General features: G+C 35.7%; 1 protein-coding gene across 1 annotated transcript; it reads right to left on the bottom strand.

Annotated features, from left to right (window-relative positions):
* Nucleotides 1–906: 906 nt before the first annotated feature.
* LOC121728933 (ADP-ribosylation factor-like protein 1) lies at nucleotides 907–4,462 on the bottom strand. The gene is made up of 5 exons (XM_042117272.1): nucleotides 4,407–4,462; nucleotides 4,098–4,314; nucleotides 3,425–3,536; nucleotides 2,592–2,809; nucleotides 907–1,324 (listed from the first exon to the last, which is right to left on the bottom strand). Exons 1-4 carry the CDS (start codon nucleotides 4,408–4,410, stop codon nucleotides 2,600–2,602), a joined length of 543 nt encoding a protein of 180 aa, XP_041973206.1. The 5' UTR covers nucleotides 4,411–4,462; the 3' UTR covers nucleotides 907–1,324; nucleotides 2,592–2,599.
* Nucleotides 4,463–18,289: the final 13,827 nt, after the last annotated feature.

The raw sequence follows: 18,289 nt of genomic DNA, 5'->3' as shown, positions 1-18,289 counted from the left end.
ATACATTGCCACCTATCACAATAAAAAGCATAAATTCACTAACTAAAATATCGTGAAAAGAAGGGAGTTTGCGGACAGCATCGAGCGAATAACCGAGAGGATGGTAAGTGCTGAATAGCTATGTCCACACTATGCACTTTCATCTTCAATTTTCGTCATCAACTTTCATATTGGCGCATTCAATAATTGAATGCGTCAAGGAACGCAACGCCAATATTGTCATTTTTGAAGTTTTGGATACGGTCAGAGGGCATGCGTCGCGGGCATGCCTCACGTTCGCTGTTGACTGCGCTATAACGCATGCCCTTGACGAACAGAAAAAGGCACAGTGTGGACAAAGCTTAGCGTGTGCAATGACAGCATATCGATCCATAAATTGACATTTCGACTTCATTCCAGTGTGCTAAAGTACTAATTTATCAACATAATATTATGTATAATTTTTATCGTATACATACTACATATTATTATTATATCTTATGTTTTATAATTTGTGATATCGTTCGTCCATACTTAATATTATAAATGCAAAAGTGTGTCTGTCTGTCTGTTACCTCTCCACGCCCAAACCGCTGAACCGATTTCGCTGAAAGGTATGGAGATACTTTGAGTCCCGGGAAAGGACGTAGGATAACTTTTTATCCCGGAAAAATGTACGGTTCCCGCGCGATAAATGCCAAATGCGAATTTTGCATTTATCGCGCGCATTATTTATTATTTATGAGTTGCGGGCGTCATCATGTTCAAAAATAAAAAAATAGATGACAAGTGTCGAAATGTCAGAATAATATTAAGCTCGGGCGCGCACTAGCGGCCAGGCCACGGCAGCCATCGAGTTAGATACCTTAGTATGAAACCGCCATAGACCACGCGCACCTGGCCGCACGCTGACAAGCGGCCACACCATACTTTCGATGGCCGCGGCAACCTGGCCGCTAGTGCGCGCCCGGGCTAATGCACAGGTGCACACTTTTCACAATGATACAGTTAAACGGGGGACGCGCTCGGGCGCCAGTGTCACTTGATTTTGATGCTAGCTTAGCCCATCCAGTAGGTAAATGTTAACATAATAATTCAAACCAGGCCGCAATATCTGACGCTTCTGTATCAAAGTAAAGCAGCTCCAAACTCCAAACCATGTCGCGACTAACAAAATTTCTTACAAATTTTGATATTTACTCTGAAGTTTTGCGACTTGCTTTGTGGTTTGGACTATGTTATGCTCGATGGCAGGCAGCTCGTTCCATGCTATGTATCTTCTATTGGTATAACCATGGCTATACAACACACACGCCTCACACGTCGCTGCTTCATACTTATTGGTCTGAAAACAAAAAATATAGGGTTAAGCAGAAGACTATTGGCGACAAAGTGTTCAAACTACAGATCTATATATATAAAAATAAATTTCCAATTGTGTTAGTAACGCTACAACTCGATAACGACTAAACCAATTCTGCTAAATATAGTCTTAAAATAATCATTGAAGTCCAGGGTAGGTTTTTAAGTGACACAAAGTTCACCGGGACAGCTAGTAATCATATAATTGGCATTTCTAGTATTTTCAAACAAATCTTAGGCAGTACCTAAGATAATATTATGTTTGTAAATACCTACTTGGAAAGTAAACAGGATGGCTGCCAATGATGGGGTAGTTTAATCTATCATGTGACAGTAATTAGACAGTCATAAAAGTAAAACTCATGAAATTATAAAATAGTTTCTAGTAGAAACTTCCAAAATTTGGGTAGGTATGTTATATTTCAGTAACGCTTTTCATTCCTTTAATCTTCAAAACTCATTTTCTATAATCTAATTCCATTTGTCACTTCATATATAATTTAACTGTAGCAAACTATAATAACTACTTTTTCAAAATCTTTATGATAATGAATAAAATCTAATAATAATTATACATGCTTTACAGGCATGCTTTTTCCCAAATCTGTTGAGCAGTGATATTTATGTATGTTTTATAGATGGGAGAGTCATGCTTCGGCACGAATGGGCCGACTCGACCGGAGAAATACCACGTTCTCACAGAAAACCGGCGTGAAACAGCGCTTGCGCTGTGTTTCGCCAAGTGAGTGAGTTTACCGGAGGCCCAATCCCCTACCCTATACCCTTCCCTTCCGTACCCTCCCCTATTACTCTATTTCCTCTTAAAAGGCCGGCAACGCACCTGCAGCTCTTTTGATGCTGCGAGTGTCCATGGGCGACGAAAGTTGCTTTCCATCAGGTGACCCGTTTGCTCGTTTTCCCCCATATTTCATAAAAAAAATGTTTTACAAAAAAACCTTGATTAGATAAAATATAGATACCAGCAAAATGTTATTGATAATTTTAAGAACTTAATATTTTATGTAATAATATCTATGATGTCAAATATTTCCTTCCTCTTTGTAGTAACATAACGCCAGGCAATTATTATGTGGCAGCCGGCTGCCGCTTGGGGATTGATGGTTAAAATAAATGCTTAGTTTGAAAGTCACTACTCACAAGCCAGAATAATATTAACTTAAAATTAATAGATTTGCTTAGTCATTAACTGAACTTTAAATCAATAATCTAGTAATAACAATGAAACAAACCTTTATTGTTATTTCCTAGCCTGTAACGCATTGGATAGCCAGTCCATGGCCTGGTCGAGGCCCTCCCCCCGCACCGCTGATGTCTTGAAGATCTGGAACGTTCTGTCCCGGAGTGCATCCAGCCCTAACGCCTGGTGGACCTCGGCTACAGTCAGACATCCTGCCATGTCCTGCTTATTTGCTAGCACCACAAGAATTGCATTTGCTAATTCCTCTTCCTGGAAATAGTAGGCACAATGGATAATTTGTGTCCTAAATATCATGTTTGCTTTGTAAAGAAATTATATTATATGTGATAATTGGATGATATATAGTTTAAAAAAAGAACTAAGAAAAATATGTGAAAAAAAAAAGAAATGACTAGTCATTTCTTTTTTCTTTCACATATTTTTACTTTACTCCGCCTATGAATGCTTCAACTTCCACAAATTCACAATCGAGGGATTAATATTAAATTTGACCATTACTTTAGGGCAGCGGTTAGCAACAGGTGGACTGCAGTCCGTATGCGGACGACCAAAGGTTGAATATCGAACTGCGACATTTTGTTATGTATTTTATATGCTCGTTTGCCCCCTTATTTCATAAAAAAAAAGTATCAATTAAGACATAGATAAGACATATGTATTACCTTTACTAATTAAAATAATATTTTAAGCTACATAGAACAAGTGTGTTTTTTTCTGGACCTTGTTAAAATTTTCCCACGGTATCCGGACTCCACCTAAAAGTACTGACCGACCCCTGCTTTAAGCAATTGGTTGTAACAAAAGCTGCTGAAAATAATATAAGACTATATTATGAGAAAATGTTAAAAATAATATAAGACTTACCCGTAACATGTGCACAAGTTCATCTTTGGATATTCCTATTCGATCTCTGTCCGCTGAATCTACCACATATATTATTGCATCTGTATTGCCATAGTAACATCGCCAATAAGGTCTGAAATACACAATTTGAATAATTTATTGGTATTATTTATCTTCTATTTCTTTTTGTCATAGCACACATATTATAATCCAAATACAATTACAAACGGATTTTGATGGCTTTGTTCTACTTATATAATTTAAGTATTTCCACACAAAATTAAGTCACTCACACACTCACATTTCTTTTAACTAAATACTCAAGTTTATCTCTGGACTGTCAAATATAGAACAATTGTGAATGAACAAAGAATTTGTTTTTGTTCATACCAATTATATGCAGGCAAGGAGCTTTTTATTGGCTGGCTAAATAGCAAGTTGATTATCGCCAATTAATACAGTAGGATATTAGAAAGTAACAAATTATATCAATCTAATTAACAGTCAAGATAAAACAATCCATGCACCACTCCATACGTCAAAGAATAACATGAGCATAGCACACCAAACTATTTACTACTATTTTACCGTGCTAATGTAATTTAGCCAGTAAGCCGTTGCAACTTTTTAATGGGCATATTTTTTTTATTTAAAACTAAGTGAATACTCAAATCTAGAGTTAAATAAATCTTACCTTATACTTGTTTGCCCACCTAAGTCCCACACTTGAAACTTTAAATTTTTGTATGTAACTTGTTCGACGTTAAATCCTATGGTGGGTATAGTGGTGACTACCTCCCCTACTTGCAGTTTGTACAATATTGTTGTCTTCCCGGCGCCGTCCAAACCGAGGATAAGAATCCTCATTTCACGGGCACCAAGCAGTCCTCTAAAATAACTAAATAAGCCACCTACAAGAGCAGCAAAATATTTCGATTTATTGCATCTATTTCCCCTTAGTACACAGTAAATATCAGTAAAATAGTGATATGATAAAACTTACCCATACTGTAAGCTTAGCCTAATAAAACATTAGATGACTAACAATATATATATATACTTTGTTATGTACTTTGTTTGAATACTTTGTTCACTTTTGTCACTAGTTATCTAATTTTACTATTATTTTATTATATTAATCTATGATAACTCCATGAAAACATAAAATCGGAAATTGCAACAAATCTTTTGACGTGTAAGCAAGACCAGTGTTGCCAGATGGTTTCGACCTTTTATCTGTAGTGGGAACTGCTAAAATCTGTATGTCAAATTGTCTCAATTTTCTGTATAAAATCTGTATTAAGCTGTCAACAAAAAAAAATAACTCTTAATTATTATCCACGCTTTTTATGAAAAAAGGGATATGTATTGACGTGATAAGGTGATAATCGTATAATAAATAAAAATATAGTCATACATAAATTGGTAACTTTTTATTTATAATAATTTAAAATCTAATCTCTAGATTATAGCATTGTTTTGCACCAATCAGTTACTTTGTATGCAAAAGACCTTCAATGGTGCCCGATTTAGCCTGTTTCGTTGTTGAATTTTTACAAAATTAATCTGTATTACTCACCAAAAATATGTATAAATACGGAGAAATCTGTATATATGGTAACACTGAGCAAGACAGCGACATGGTGTTGCCATTTGCCAATACGAAATATTAAAAAAAAAAAATAATAATAAAAAAAAATCGTTATTTTCTGTTGATCGTCATATTTCCATGTTAATTTTATTATTTAAGCATGCTCTAAATAATTATTCCGATTATAAATTATTGATGTAGAAACTATTCAGTTGAAAAAAAATGTTTTCCTTTACATTCCTCACTAACGCCATCTCTTGGCTTCTGTGGAAATTGTCAACTATGAAGACTCGACTTCGTACTTACGATTTTCTCAAAAATATTACTAGATGTCGTTAGTAGTCGTTAGTGTATTTGACTTAATTAAAAATGATTTACGCTAGTTTACGCTAAAAATCGTTTATCATGCTGGAACCGATCCCGATTTTTCCGAGATAAAAGTATCCGTCCTTTCCCTGGACTCCATACCAAATTTCAGCAAAATCGGTTTAGCGGTTTGGGTGTGAAAAAGTAGCAGAGACGCAGACAGACAGACACACTTTCGCATTTATAATATTAATTGTATGCATAGTTTTTCTCTTATTCCTGATAATATTATAATGCTAATAAAAAACCCTATTGTTTGTTTAATATTATATTTATGAATTTACAAAGTTCAATATTTTTAGGGTTCCGTACCCATTAAAGGGTTTGTTGTTATAGCGGCCGGGGCCAGCAACAGAAATACACAACCCATAGGTACCGAGAGAACCTGAAATCAGATTAAATCAATTTATAGTGAGTCTTGATACAGAAGTCAGAACCTTGAGCTTTGTTTTAGCTTCGTGCTGGAGACAGACAGAAAGACGGACAGACAGCAAAGTCTTAGTAATAGGGTCCCGTTTTTCCCCTTAGGGCACGGAACGGATGGTCAGTGGTCACTTGTTGGAGTTGAATGCCTGTAACCTGTTGGTCACTTGTTGATGACTTGTGACGTTTCGTCTCGTTTCTATACTGCCCCGATATGAAGAAAGGGCGTAACTTCCACAAATACCAATTTGAGATAATTGCATTTTAGAAAAAAAATTGGCCAAGTGCGAGTCGGACTCGCGCACGAAGGGTTCCGTACCGATACAGAGCAACATTATTATTTAATAAATGTTTTATGGTTGTTTGTGGACGCAACAGCTTCATCAAAATCGTATATTTTTTACTTATTTTTTAAAGCATTTTCCACCTGGTAAGTCGCAGATTACTTGTAGTTATGAAAAGGCGTAAAAAATATAATAACGCCCTTTCATCCAAATAACATAAACCTTGTATGAAAAGCCACAATTTGGAAATGAGGGGTTTTCATAATAAAATGCAGGGGTTTTCATAATAAATGTTAGGGAACAAAAATTTTTTCGGAATTCGACCATGTTTCCTAGACAAAAAAATAGAGTTTTCTCTGCTGATTCTGAATGTATTTAGAACTCTATTTGGCCAAAAATGGAAGTTACGCCCTTTCTTCTTATCGGGGCAGGTATAGTTAGCTACGCGGCGTAGAGCTTTGCTACGAAGCGTAGAGTATAGCTACGAAACTACCAACCGCTTAGTATGCACTGCGAATTTTAACCGCGCGGATTTTATTCGCGCGAATTTATTCATAATTTTATTGCAATTTTTACCGCAAGTGCGGATAGTCTCGTCATAAGATTCAATGTGTTACAGAAGTGCGAAATAACATCCACGCGCTTAAAAATCCATAATAAATTGAGTTTCAGTCCATAATAAATTTATAATAATAAACCTAACGCTTAAAGTTAGGTATAGGTATAAACAAAACCAGGTACTTACCTAATAGTAGTTATGATAATGGTATTTATTTATTTATAATTTATGGTGTGTAACTTCTGCTAAAAATAGAACTGTCATCAGATATTACGGCGTTCTGGTGACACACGTAATAATTAGGATTTAGATATTAAGAGGTAAAGCCACTGAGTCACTGCCGCAGGCTTCGAATGTACCCAGAATATCATCACACCGTTCTGTCGAATCGCCGTTATTAATGACCTCCTTTTTTTTTATGAAGAAGGGGGCAAACGAGCAAACGGGTCACCTGATGGAAAGCAACTTCCGTCGCCCATGGACACTCGCAGCATCAGAAGAGCTGCAGGTGCGTTGCCGGCCTTTCAAGAGGGAATAGGGTAATAGGGGAGGGTAGGGATGGGAAGGGAAAGGAATAGGGGAGGATAGGAAAGGGAATTGGGCCTCCGGTAAACTCACTCACTCAGCGAAACACAGCGCAAGCGCTGTTTCACGCCGGTTTTCTGTGAGAACGTGGTATTTCTCCGGTCGAGCCGGCCCATTCGTGCCGAAGCATGGCTCTCCCACGTATCGTCCTTTGTAATGCGATAGCTATACGTATATGTAACATAATCTGGTAGCCCCTAAAGGCCTTAGGGGCTACCAAATTGTAATTTAGGCCCTAAAGCATAATATTATGGATACGATAGGTATCATGCTTGTGCCGTCTAGTGGTTAAAAGCGAGGTTCTTAACTCGGAGGACGTGAGTTCGATTCCCGCATAGGAAAAAATTGTTTGGGTAATAAGTTCAGATCTTCAGTTTTTTTTAAAGGTATCTTCCTGGTATTTACATACTTAAAAAGCCTAAGAGAATTTACTACATTTATAATTAGAATCATGCAATGTAATAATGTTATGTTATAACTTACTAGCTGTTGCCCGCGACTTCGTCCGCGTTAGTATAGTAGATCACGTCCCAAGTATTATTTATTGTACAAAAATATTCAATGTACAGCATTGACTTTCCTACAATTTTATTATATATAGATGTTCCGCGCGGCTTCGCTTGCGTAATTTAGGAATATCACGCGACCGTACATTTTTCCGCAAAAAAATAGCCTATGTCCCTTAACGTGGTCTATTCTTCATGTTTGCCAAATAACATAAAAATTGCTCAAGTAGTTCTTAAGAATCTAAAGATAATAACCAATTTTATATAATTTCCCCCGTTTTCTCCACATTTTCCTCTATTTCTTCACTCCTAATATAGCCTATGGCCTTCCTCGATAAATAGGCTATCTAACACTGAAAGAATTTTTCAAATCGGACCAGTAATTCCTGAGATTAGCGCGTTCAAACAAACAAACAAACTCTGCAGAATTATAATATTAGTATAGATAACATAATAACAATATCATAAAAGATACGGTTAAGGAAAACGACAGTCTTTAGAATGCAGTCTAAAAAAATGACTGCTGATTCTCGGAAAGTTTGCAGGTAGCAGGAGATAGTATCTTGACCTCATGGAATTTTTTATTTGATGGAAAGTAAAAAAGTAATAACTCCATTAGTCTTCGTTAGTCAAAAAGATTCGAAAATTCCTGATTAATGACTATTAATTACTACTGTAGTCTGTAGTTAAAAACTTCAATTAAATTCGTAGATAAAATACTAGGTAAAAGAAACGTTTTTTGTAGAGCCAAAATATTTTTTCTTGTCGAAATTACTTATTATTTATTATAAAAGTGAATTCTGAATATTATGTTTTATGAAAACTTACATTTCCGAAGGTCCGTTTGCGTCGCATCCGTTTAGTTAGAAGATGAAGTATGAAGTAGTGAAATGCAAACATAATAGCCGGCTTCTATACAAATGAATGTAGCTTCGATTTGAGACTGTAAAAGGACCTACCGTTAATACATACCCTGGCGTTTTCTTTTATTTACAAATGCTTCGGATCCAAATTCAAATTAAAATTCATTTTTTTTATTTGCAACCAAGTACATATATAAATCAACATACATTGACGAAATATACAACTTATGCCTTGTTCGGGCGTTTGCAAAACAAATACAAAATTATAATTTTAATGATCATTAATTATTATTCAAGTAAGTACATTCTTATTTTTATGGTATTCTTTTAAAGCCATGACATTTGACAATATCATCAACGCGCTTTATTATATCCATCTAGGTCTTTGTCTTTTTACTTTACCACGATTAAAAAAAAACTTGTACCTAGTGCCTAGTGCGAACGTGACCGTGGTCTCACTGTTACATACATATAAGTCATTCCAAGAAACGCGTCCTCTCGTCAGTTCTCGATGTCTGCTTCGTAGAAATAACGAAAGGCTTTGGAGTTTCCTTGATGAATGTCAAAGAGACCTAGGACGACCACTATTAAACATACCTATGCCATCAAATATAACAGCTATCCCCAACTTGATCAAATCCGACCACACCGACTGGGACCTGACCGTTCAAAACATTAATATTATTATTATGCAATTTATAAAACAATAAATGTATATATTTATTTATTTTATGTATAACATATTATACTCTATTCTATTAAATATACACATATATATTAAAAAAAAAAAAAAAAAAGTGTCCATGGCGTGATGGACCACAATTAATTAAAATTCATAATATTATTTCAATTATCCTTGGTGCGAAAAATCTTAATAATAAAATAACAAAAAAAGGATATGGACGAACAGTCTATAGACGGCCCCAATTTTATAATAAAAAAAAAAAAACTCAACAAACAAGGTCAAAACATGTTTGTGGCCCGTGTGAAAAAAAGGTTGGGGTCCAGTGAAATAGAAGATACCTGTAATTAGGATATTTATAGCGATTAGCGACCCAGGCTCATTAACATGTTTTGATATAGTTTTGAACACAATAATAATTGCACATAAAGTTAACCCTCGGTTGGTCGCGTGGGATCTTAAAAAGCCTAGAAAAATCGTTGCAAATTATTATTTAATCTTGATAATGTGGCTTAAAATATTATCTGTGCAAGCAATTTGCTTCATAATAATAAAAGTTATCATTTCTTGTTAATTTCCATTACTAACACTCAATTGACTACGTCAAAGATATGAACAAAATTTTGTTTAAACCAGTTTAAACAGATTACCGTGTCCGGTGGCGCGACAGAACATGTGATTCAGATAAGTGCAGGTGGCCTTATCTGATACTTATGTCAAATTAGACTATACGGTTACTGGGAATACCAAAGGAGTATTATACCAGGTATGTCATAGCGCCACTTAATGCCTACTATCACTGTATTGAAAACTTTAACATAATGGGGAAGAGAAACATACTTTGGCAAGTCGGCATCCATGGGCGTATATAAGGGGGGGAGGGGGGGTCCTGGGGGTCCGGACCCCCCCCATTACTATCCATCTTACTTGTCCAATCGACAATATATTGCACCCACCGATTTTCATCGGCGAGGTACATGTATTTTTTTCTATTTACAATGTATTTTTTTCCTATTTAATAATTATTATTAAATAGAAAAAAAATACATTGTAAATAGAAAAAAATACATGTACCTCGCCGATGAAAATCGGTGGGTGCAATATATTGTCGATTGGACAAGTAAGATGGATTTATTATACTGTGGAGCGTGTCCGTAGGCAGAGTAGGTATTTAGGCTGCTGCAGAATCCTTCATGGGCGAGTCCAACTCGCACTTGGCTGCTTTTTTACGTTACGTGTCGGCATCACAAAAATTAGACAAGCTAATACTAGTACAATGGATGAGGAAAGAACCACACGGGAAGGGTTTCGAAGTCTGGCAACGCCTTGGTGTCGGACTCCTCTTATTCTATAAAACATTAATAATAATAATTGAAGAATTCATGGATAGAGAATACCCCGTACTATCATGATGAAACCAACAATATTTAGATTGTGAATCATGCCGACGATATTGAGATAGTCATAATATTCGTAACGTATCAAATGTTATGTAAATTATAATATAACTAGCTGTTGCCCGCGACTTCGTCCGCGTTAGCATAGTAGATCACATCCCAAGTAAGTATTTATTATTTATTAAACAAAAATATGCAATGTACAGAATTGACTTTCCTACGATTTTATTACATATAGATATTCCGCGCGGCTTTGCTCGCGTAATTTAGGAATTTCACGAAACCGCACATTTTTCCGCAAAAATAGCCTTTGTCCCTTCACGTGGTTTATTCTTCATGTTTGCCAAATAACATAAAAATTGCTCCAGTAGTTCTTAAGATAATAAGCAATTTCAAATAATTTCCCTCCGCTTTTTCCACATTTTCCTCTATTTCTTTGCTTTTATTAGTCTCAGCGTAATAAAATATAACCTATAGCCTTTCTCGATAAATGGGCTATCTAAAACTAAACGAATTTTTCAAATCGGACCAGTAGTTCCTGAGATTAGCGCGTTCAAATAAGCCCTATCATATAATTTCCCCCGTTTTTTCCACATTTTCCTCTATTTATTCGCTACTATTAGTCTTAGCGTAATAAAATATAGCCTATAACCTTCCTCCATCAATGGGCTATCCAACAGTAAAAGATTTTTTCAAATCGGACCAGTAGTTCGGTAGTTCCTGAGATTAGCACGTTCAAACAAACAAACTCTGCAGAATTACTATATTAATGTAGATTTATATTCTATAGTGATATTCATCTACATAATATACCAATCGACCGTCAATTAAAATAAATCATAGATACCTACATGAAACTTGACTGACGACAATTCTTTTATTGAGGTCATAATTACTAAATTAATTCTTACTAGCGACATGCCCCCACTTCGCACGTGTAAAAAGCTGACAGTATTATTATTTTTAACAAAAAATTAAAACCGAGTTCCAGAGTAAAAACAATAATAACTTCCTTATACTTAATATGAACTAAAAAGTATTAAATAATTTTTCCTATCTAATAGTGCCTTTTTCCGAATTCGGCTAAACCTCAACTATTTCTGTACTCAATCTTCATCATTTTGAAGTCGGTACCAGATATGGCTGAATCTTCAGTTCTCTGACAGAATATTTGAAACTTTTGGAACTGGCACCGACTTCAAAATGATGAAGATTGAGTACATAATAGTTAGGGTTTAGCCGAATTCGAAAAAAGGCACTATTAGATAGGAAAAAAATATTTAATACTTTTTAGTTCATATTATAAGGATGTTATTATTGTTTTTACCTTGGAAGTCGGTTTTAATTTTTTGTTAAAAATAATAATTTCACTCTTTTTAGTCATTTATAAGGTTTTCTGTACAGACTAATGTATTATGCTTAGTGACTTTGGATCCAGGATACACTTTCATGATGTGAGAACTCATTGTCTGAGATCACTACCACTTCAGAATTGCTTAAGCAACTCCAAGCATATACCACTTTATAATATGCTTGGCGTTAATCAAGCAATGATAAAATTAATGTTCATACGCCTGTCTTTAAAGGCTCTAAAGTTCTGTTCAGTGACTTTCTTTCTATCATTACACTAATGAAAACTTATCAGTGCAATATTATGCTCAACATAATATAATATTATCCTCAAATATAACTATAATCGTCCGTATAAATTTTTAAGGAGATTAGCATACCTCAAAGATCTCATGATCAAATAGCTAACTTGGTAACCTAAACACCGAGGTCGAATCATTTACATTGACATAACATCATAATTTTTTAAATCGTTCGACAAATTCGGGTTTAGATCTTAAAGACGATTAAAAGTACGAATAATAGGGTTATAATTAGATGATTGATGGTCTGGTGACTGGTGGTAGTGATGATGATGATGATGAATGTAACTTGCATACTAGCATAATATGCTTTCAGTTCTTAAACCAACACCGAAAGCCGCAAACTTGTATTTATAAGGAATCCGGAGTTCTCTTAGCACCTTCGGAACCATAGTATATTATCTAATTGTAAAATCTTGCTTTTTGGTAGCATATGCTTAGGATACTTCTCATATAATCGAAATCACTATACTCGTATGTTTCCATATAAATTTTGAGGAGTTCCCTCGATTACTCAGGGATGTATGGTGGAATAGTGGTGATGATGATGATGATTAATTAAATTTGCATAGTAGTATATGCTTTCAGTTCTTAAGACAACGCCGAAACCCCCAAATATGTATCTATAAGGAGTAAGGAGTTCTGTTCACTACCTTCGAACCATGGTGTATCCTGGTGCAAAATCTTACTTTTTGGTAAAATATGTCTGAAATACTTCATATGAAACCAAAAAAACCATATGTTTCCATTTGAATTTTGAGGAGTTCCCTCGATTACTCATGGATCCCATCATCAGGTCACCACTTTTGAGAAAATGAGACCAAATTGGAGTGAAACCTAATATAACAAAATAAAAATTTTGAAAATCGGTTCACAAACGGCGGAGTAATCGTTGAACATACGTAAAAAAAAACCGCAGCCGAACGTATAACCTCCTCGTTTTTGGAAGTCGGTTAAAAATATATACAGGGGGTTTAGCAAACACGTTTTCATCATCGCCTCTTTATATACTAGAATTAATATTAGAATCACCGATCAAAATGTATGAAATTGACATGACAAGTCGAATGTCGACTTCTTATCTAACGCTTATGTCAATTTATTACATATATTTTGATCGGTGATTCTAAAAACAAGCGATAAAGAAAACGTGTTGTTGTCCCAGGTTCTGTAATAACCTCAAAAATTATCATATGACCAGCTGTAATAATATACATAATAATATTATACATGTGTATCGCCGTGTGTGTATATTAACGACGGTATAAGGCTGCGTTTCCACTGAAGCGGAGCGGAGCTTAGCGGTGCCGAAGTGACCAATTTTCATGCTCGAAATCTTCGCTGTCATTCCGCTGGAATAGCGCGATTGGTCAATTCGGGCACCGCTAAGCTCCGCTCCGCTCCGCTTCAGTGGAAACGCAGCCTTAACCTTTCTCTTGAATAACCATATTATCGATTGTGTAGATTTAAAGATGCCTACATAGTACATACACTTCTTGCTGTCAATGAAAGTAGGTAAGTGGCAGCGGAAACGACATTCCATTTTTTTAAGTCCATTTCAAGACACAGGACATTCCAATATCTGGTAAAATCCAGATTAAAAAATGAGATAAATACACACACTGGCAAAATTAGCGGAACATTGGTAAAAAGGGCCAAAACTTGAACTCAAGTGGGCCGGGCTGTCTGAAAGCCTTTTTTATAGCTTCTAAGCTCATTCAAGAAATAAAATATTGAACAAAACTGGCAAGTTGACAGGTTTTTATAGCAATTATGCCCTATTAAGTGTTTTTCGATTATTGACGTTGTAAGTGTTCCTGATAAGAATGGCGTTTTAGCGGGGTGCTCAGCTCATTTGATTGTTTGGTTTTTGGAAGAACACATTGCTTAGATACAAAATTAGTGATTTCCCAGCATCTGCGACAGCTAGAGCTGTAACCACGATAGAGAAAGGTCACACCTACCATTCGGTCAGTCAGGCCAGGTGTGTCGGCTTCCGTGGTTCATCGTAACTTTCAACGCTTCAGAGAGACTGGATCTTATGTTCGGAGACGAGAACAAGGCAGATATCGGGTGACAATGGTTCAGGATGACCATTTTGTAAGGAAACAAAACTTAAGAAATCGACCTCAAACTGCTATGCAGACACGAAACCTGTCGGAACAGGTCCAAGATGAACGTGTAAGTGATTGTACAGTAAGAAGAAGACTCAAAGAAGTTAAATTAAACTCAAAAGTGCCAGCAAGGGCACCAAAACTTGAGACAGGACACCGAAGAGCCAGGCTAAGATTTGCGCGTGAACATCAAAATTAGACAAGTGAGTGAAATCTTGTGCTGTACAGTGATGGGAGCAAATTCTGTGTACATTGTATTGACAGGCGATAAAGAATGTGGATAAATTATAAGGAAAGCTACAGGCCATCAAACTTACCGGAAACACTGGCCTATGATGCAGGCTTCGTAATGGTTTGGAGTTGCATATGATTTGGAGCCCGCATGGAGCTGATGATTATAGATGATGGTACTTTGACAGTACAGAGCTATAGCACCGACATCCTGGAACTGCATGGTGTGCCTTTTACACAGTTTTAGGTAGTAATTTCAATTTTATGTGCGTCCATAGAGTAAGAAAATCGGGCATTATTACCTAAACGATGCTGGCGTAGCCCAGGTGGAGAGGCCAGCGTGGCCTACGGATGTGGATCCGATTGAAGACGTGTGGCACATCAATGGGTGAACGGTACGAGTTAAAACTCCAGCTCCAAAATGTGTCCAGGAGCTCGAGTTGGCGCTACTGGAGGAGTAGGAGAATATCCCACAGGAAATGATTGACAATTAAAATGCAAGCATGGAATGGCGTATCCAGGCCCTCTTGAGATCCATAGAAGGCATTACACCAGCATTACACGCTTTTAAAATGGCAAAAAATGGAGAATTTATCTTAAAAACTTACTACTGAAATTTCAAAGATTTTCTTAATTTTTTTATTTTTGCTGATTTTATTCTATTTTTCACGTTTTTATGCCCTAAATTTATATAAAATTTATTTTTTATAAATCAATTAGTAAATAAATAAATAAATATATAAAAATCAGTGAACAATTTAAAAAAAAATGAAAATTTTGTTATGTTCCTCTAATTTTGCCGGTGTGTTTATATCTACCTTTTTTTTATGAAATAAGGGGGCAAACGAGCTAACGGGTCACCTGATGGAAAGCAACTTCCATCGCCCATGGACACTTGCAGCATCAGAAGAGCTGCAGGTGCGTTGCCGGCCTTTTAAGGGGTAATAGGGGAGGGTAGGAAAGGGAATAGGGGAGGGTACGGAAGGGAATAGGGTAGGAGATTGGGCCTCCGGTAAACTCACTCACTCGGCGAAACACAGCGGAAGCGCTGTTTTACGCCGGTTTTCAGTGAGGACGTGGTATTTCTCCGGTCGAGCCTGCCCATTCGTGCCGAAGCATGGCTCTCCCACGTCAAAACCTACTTAGTTTTATTTCAGAAATAAAACTAAGTAAGTATATTACATATTGTTATTTAAATTTAGGTAAGTAAGGAGTACTTACTTAATTTTTAATATTTTGAGTGTACCGTACATAACCAGTTTACATTAAAAAACTTAAAATTTACCATTTTTGAATATTAAAATGTAGGGTACATAATATCCTTTTACAAAACCATAAGTAATTATAATATTAGCACACGCCCTTTGCACACCTCACTAACAAGTGAATACCTAACTAGCAAGTTAGCTAGTTAATTGGTGATCGGCCCAATTTGATGTCGTGCATAGAGTGACGTCACCAATATTCCATTACGTCATACCATGATGAAGCTAAATTAGTTGGCCTCGTCATGAACCTAGATTCAAACGAAGCAGGTTATCATTAAATGGTTCAATTAGATAGTTGATGTAATGGCTAATGCGCCAACCTCGGGGTTGACAATGCTCGAAATTTCTCGTCACCACGATGACTCGTCGTCATCGTGTTTTGAAATTCATTCACTATTTTGCATTCCTACAGTCTTTTCTCCGTCCAATTTCTTAAAGTTGTATTGCATCACTTGCAAATATCTTGGTGACGACTTATCAGAGGATGTGTTACTTATTACTTTTTTATCAGATTGTCAACATCAAAAACGTGCGGTGGAACGCGTAGAGATACGCGGTAACATGTCATGACATGTCTGCGTTTACTCATTCATATTTCATACATCCAGTCCAAGCCAATCCAAATGTATGATAAAAGTTATTTACCAAATTTTTTATTTTTAACTGACTTCACAAAAAGGAGGTTATCAATTCGATCCGTAGGTATACAGTGTGTAACAAAAATAAGTGATAATACTTTAGGGTGTGTACGTGTTCCTTGTAGAGAGAGACAGCGAACTCTCTACAAGGAACACGTACACACACTAAAGTATTATCACCTATTTTTGTTACACCCTGTATACTTATACTTATTTATGTAATATTTTCAGAACTACCTTGTAGTTTTCGTATAAGTATTATGTTAGTCTTAGATATTTTATGGCTAATAATTAACTGATCACCAGAAATAGTAACAATTCACAGACAAAAATAGTAAACGATCACCAAAATACAGACCACCATTTTAATGTAAAATGATAACCAAAGATTTAACATCTTAAAACCAAAAATAGTAAAGGATCACCAAAATAAGTAAATGATCACCAACATTATACTAGCATTTTAAAGTAAAATGATAACCAAAATTAGTAAATGATCACCAACTATACTAGCATTTTAATGTAAAATGATCGCCAAAGATTTATTATCTCGCTATCCTATTTATGCAAAATGACTCCAAATAAATCATTGTTACTTAAACCAAAAGTAGTAAACGATCACCAACATTAAATACGTTAGCATTTTAATGTAAAATTATAACCAAATATATTTTATATAGCAAATATCCTATTAAAGAGAAGAAGACAGATAGACGGACAGATAGACATCGAAGTCTTAGTAAAAGAGTCCCCTTTGTACCCTTTGGATACGGAACCCAAAAAACGGGACTCTATTACTGAGACTTCGATGTCTGTCCGTCTGTCCGTCCGTCTGTCTTTCTCTAAGGCCTAGGCTGTATCTCAAAAACCGCTCCAGCTAGACTTCTAAAAATTTCAGAGATTGTGTAAGTACTTATATACACAATCTGTGAAATTTTTAGAAGTTTAGCGGCAACAGATATCTGTTGCCGTTATAACAACAAGTACTAAAATAAAATAAAATTGATTATTTAAGGGGGGCTCCCATACAACAAACGTTATTTTTTTGGTATTTTTTGCTCGATGCCAATAATGGCAACCGGTAGGCAGGTTGATATTTTCGCAAAGGCCTTGATTATAGTTCAAAATAAAAGTATAATTATTAAGTTAACTTCAATAAATAGGTAATAATAATAAAATAATTTAAAAGGGGCTCCCATACAAAAACACAACTTTAGGTCTAATTTTAGCTTTTTAATATTTTCATCTAGGTACTTAAATCTTTCAGAATTCGTACTATCTTTAAATGCTGCATAATTCACTTTTACATGTCAGTTTTAGGTTCGAGTTTTAAGAGTTTAATATATCTTTAAATTATTAATTGCGTGGCTATAAAGTATATTCTATAGACGAAGGCCGTAGTATAAGATCCCTGTGAAACACTACTATAAAATCATCAAAATCCACCGAGGAAGCATACAAAATCATTACAAATCTTAGTAGAATTATGGTAGATTATTAGAATGTAATTTTAATATCGCCCGAGGATTCGTGCAGTATAATAACACTTAAGCTCGGTAGGGTAGACTGGGTACGGTTGTGCCAGGTTACGTTTGTGACAGTCGTCATAACATGGTACATTTTTAATGAAATAAAAATCATATAAATATATTTTTTTAAGGTGTCACTACTGACCACAACCACTGTCACAACCGTCCTTGGGTTGTGGTCGGTTGTGACAATTTCCC

Source organism: Aricia agestis, chromosome 7, assembly GCF_905147365.1.
Source record: "Aricia agestis chromosome 7, ilAriAges1.1, whole genome shotgun sequence".
In the NCBI taxonomy this organism is placed as follows: Eukaryota; Metazoa; Arthropoda; class Insecta; order Lepidoptera; family Lycaenidae; genus Aricia; species Aricia agestis.
The sequence above is the reverse complement of the archived record's forward strand: the minus strand, read 5'-3'. Positions and strand labels throughout refer to the sequence as shown.

What these genes read in the sequence shown, in the direction of transcription:
- LOC121728933 (XM_042117272.1), bottom strand. An exon ending in GGTGGGCAAACAAGTATAAG is followed by an intron (nt 3,537 to 4,097) that starts GTAAGATTTATT and finishes TGTGTATTTCAG; the next exon opens with ACCTTATTGGCGATGTTACT. An exon ending in AACTTGTGCACATGTTACGG is followed by an intron (nt 2,810 to 3,424) that starts GTAAGTCTTATA and finishes TACTATTTCCAG; the next exon opens with GAAGAGGAATTAGCAAATGC.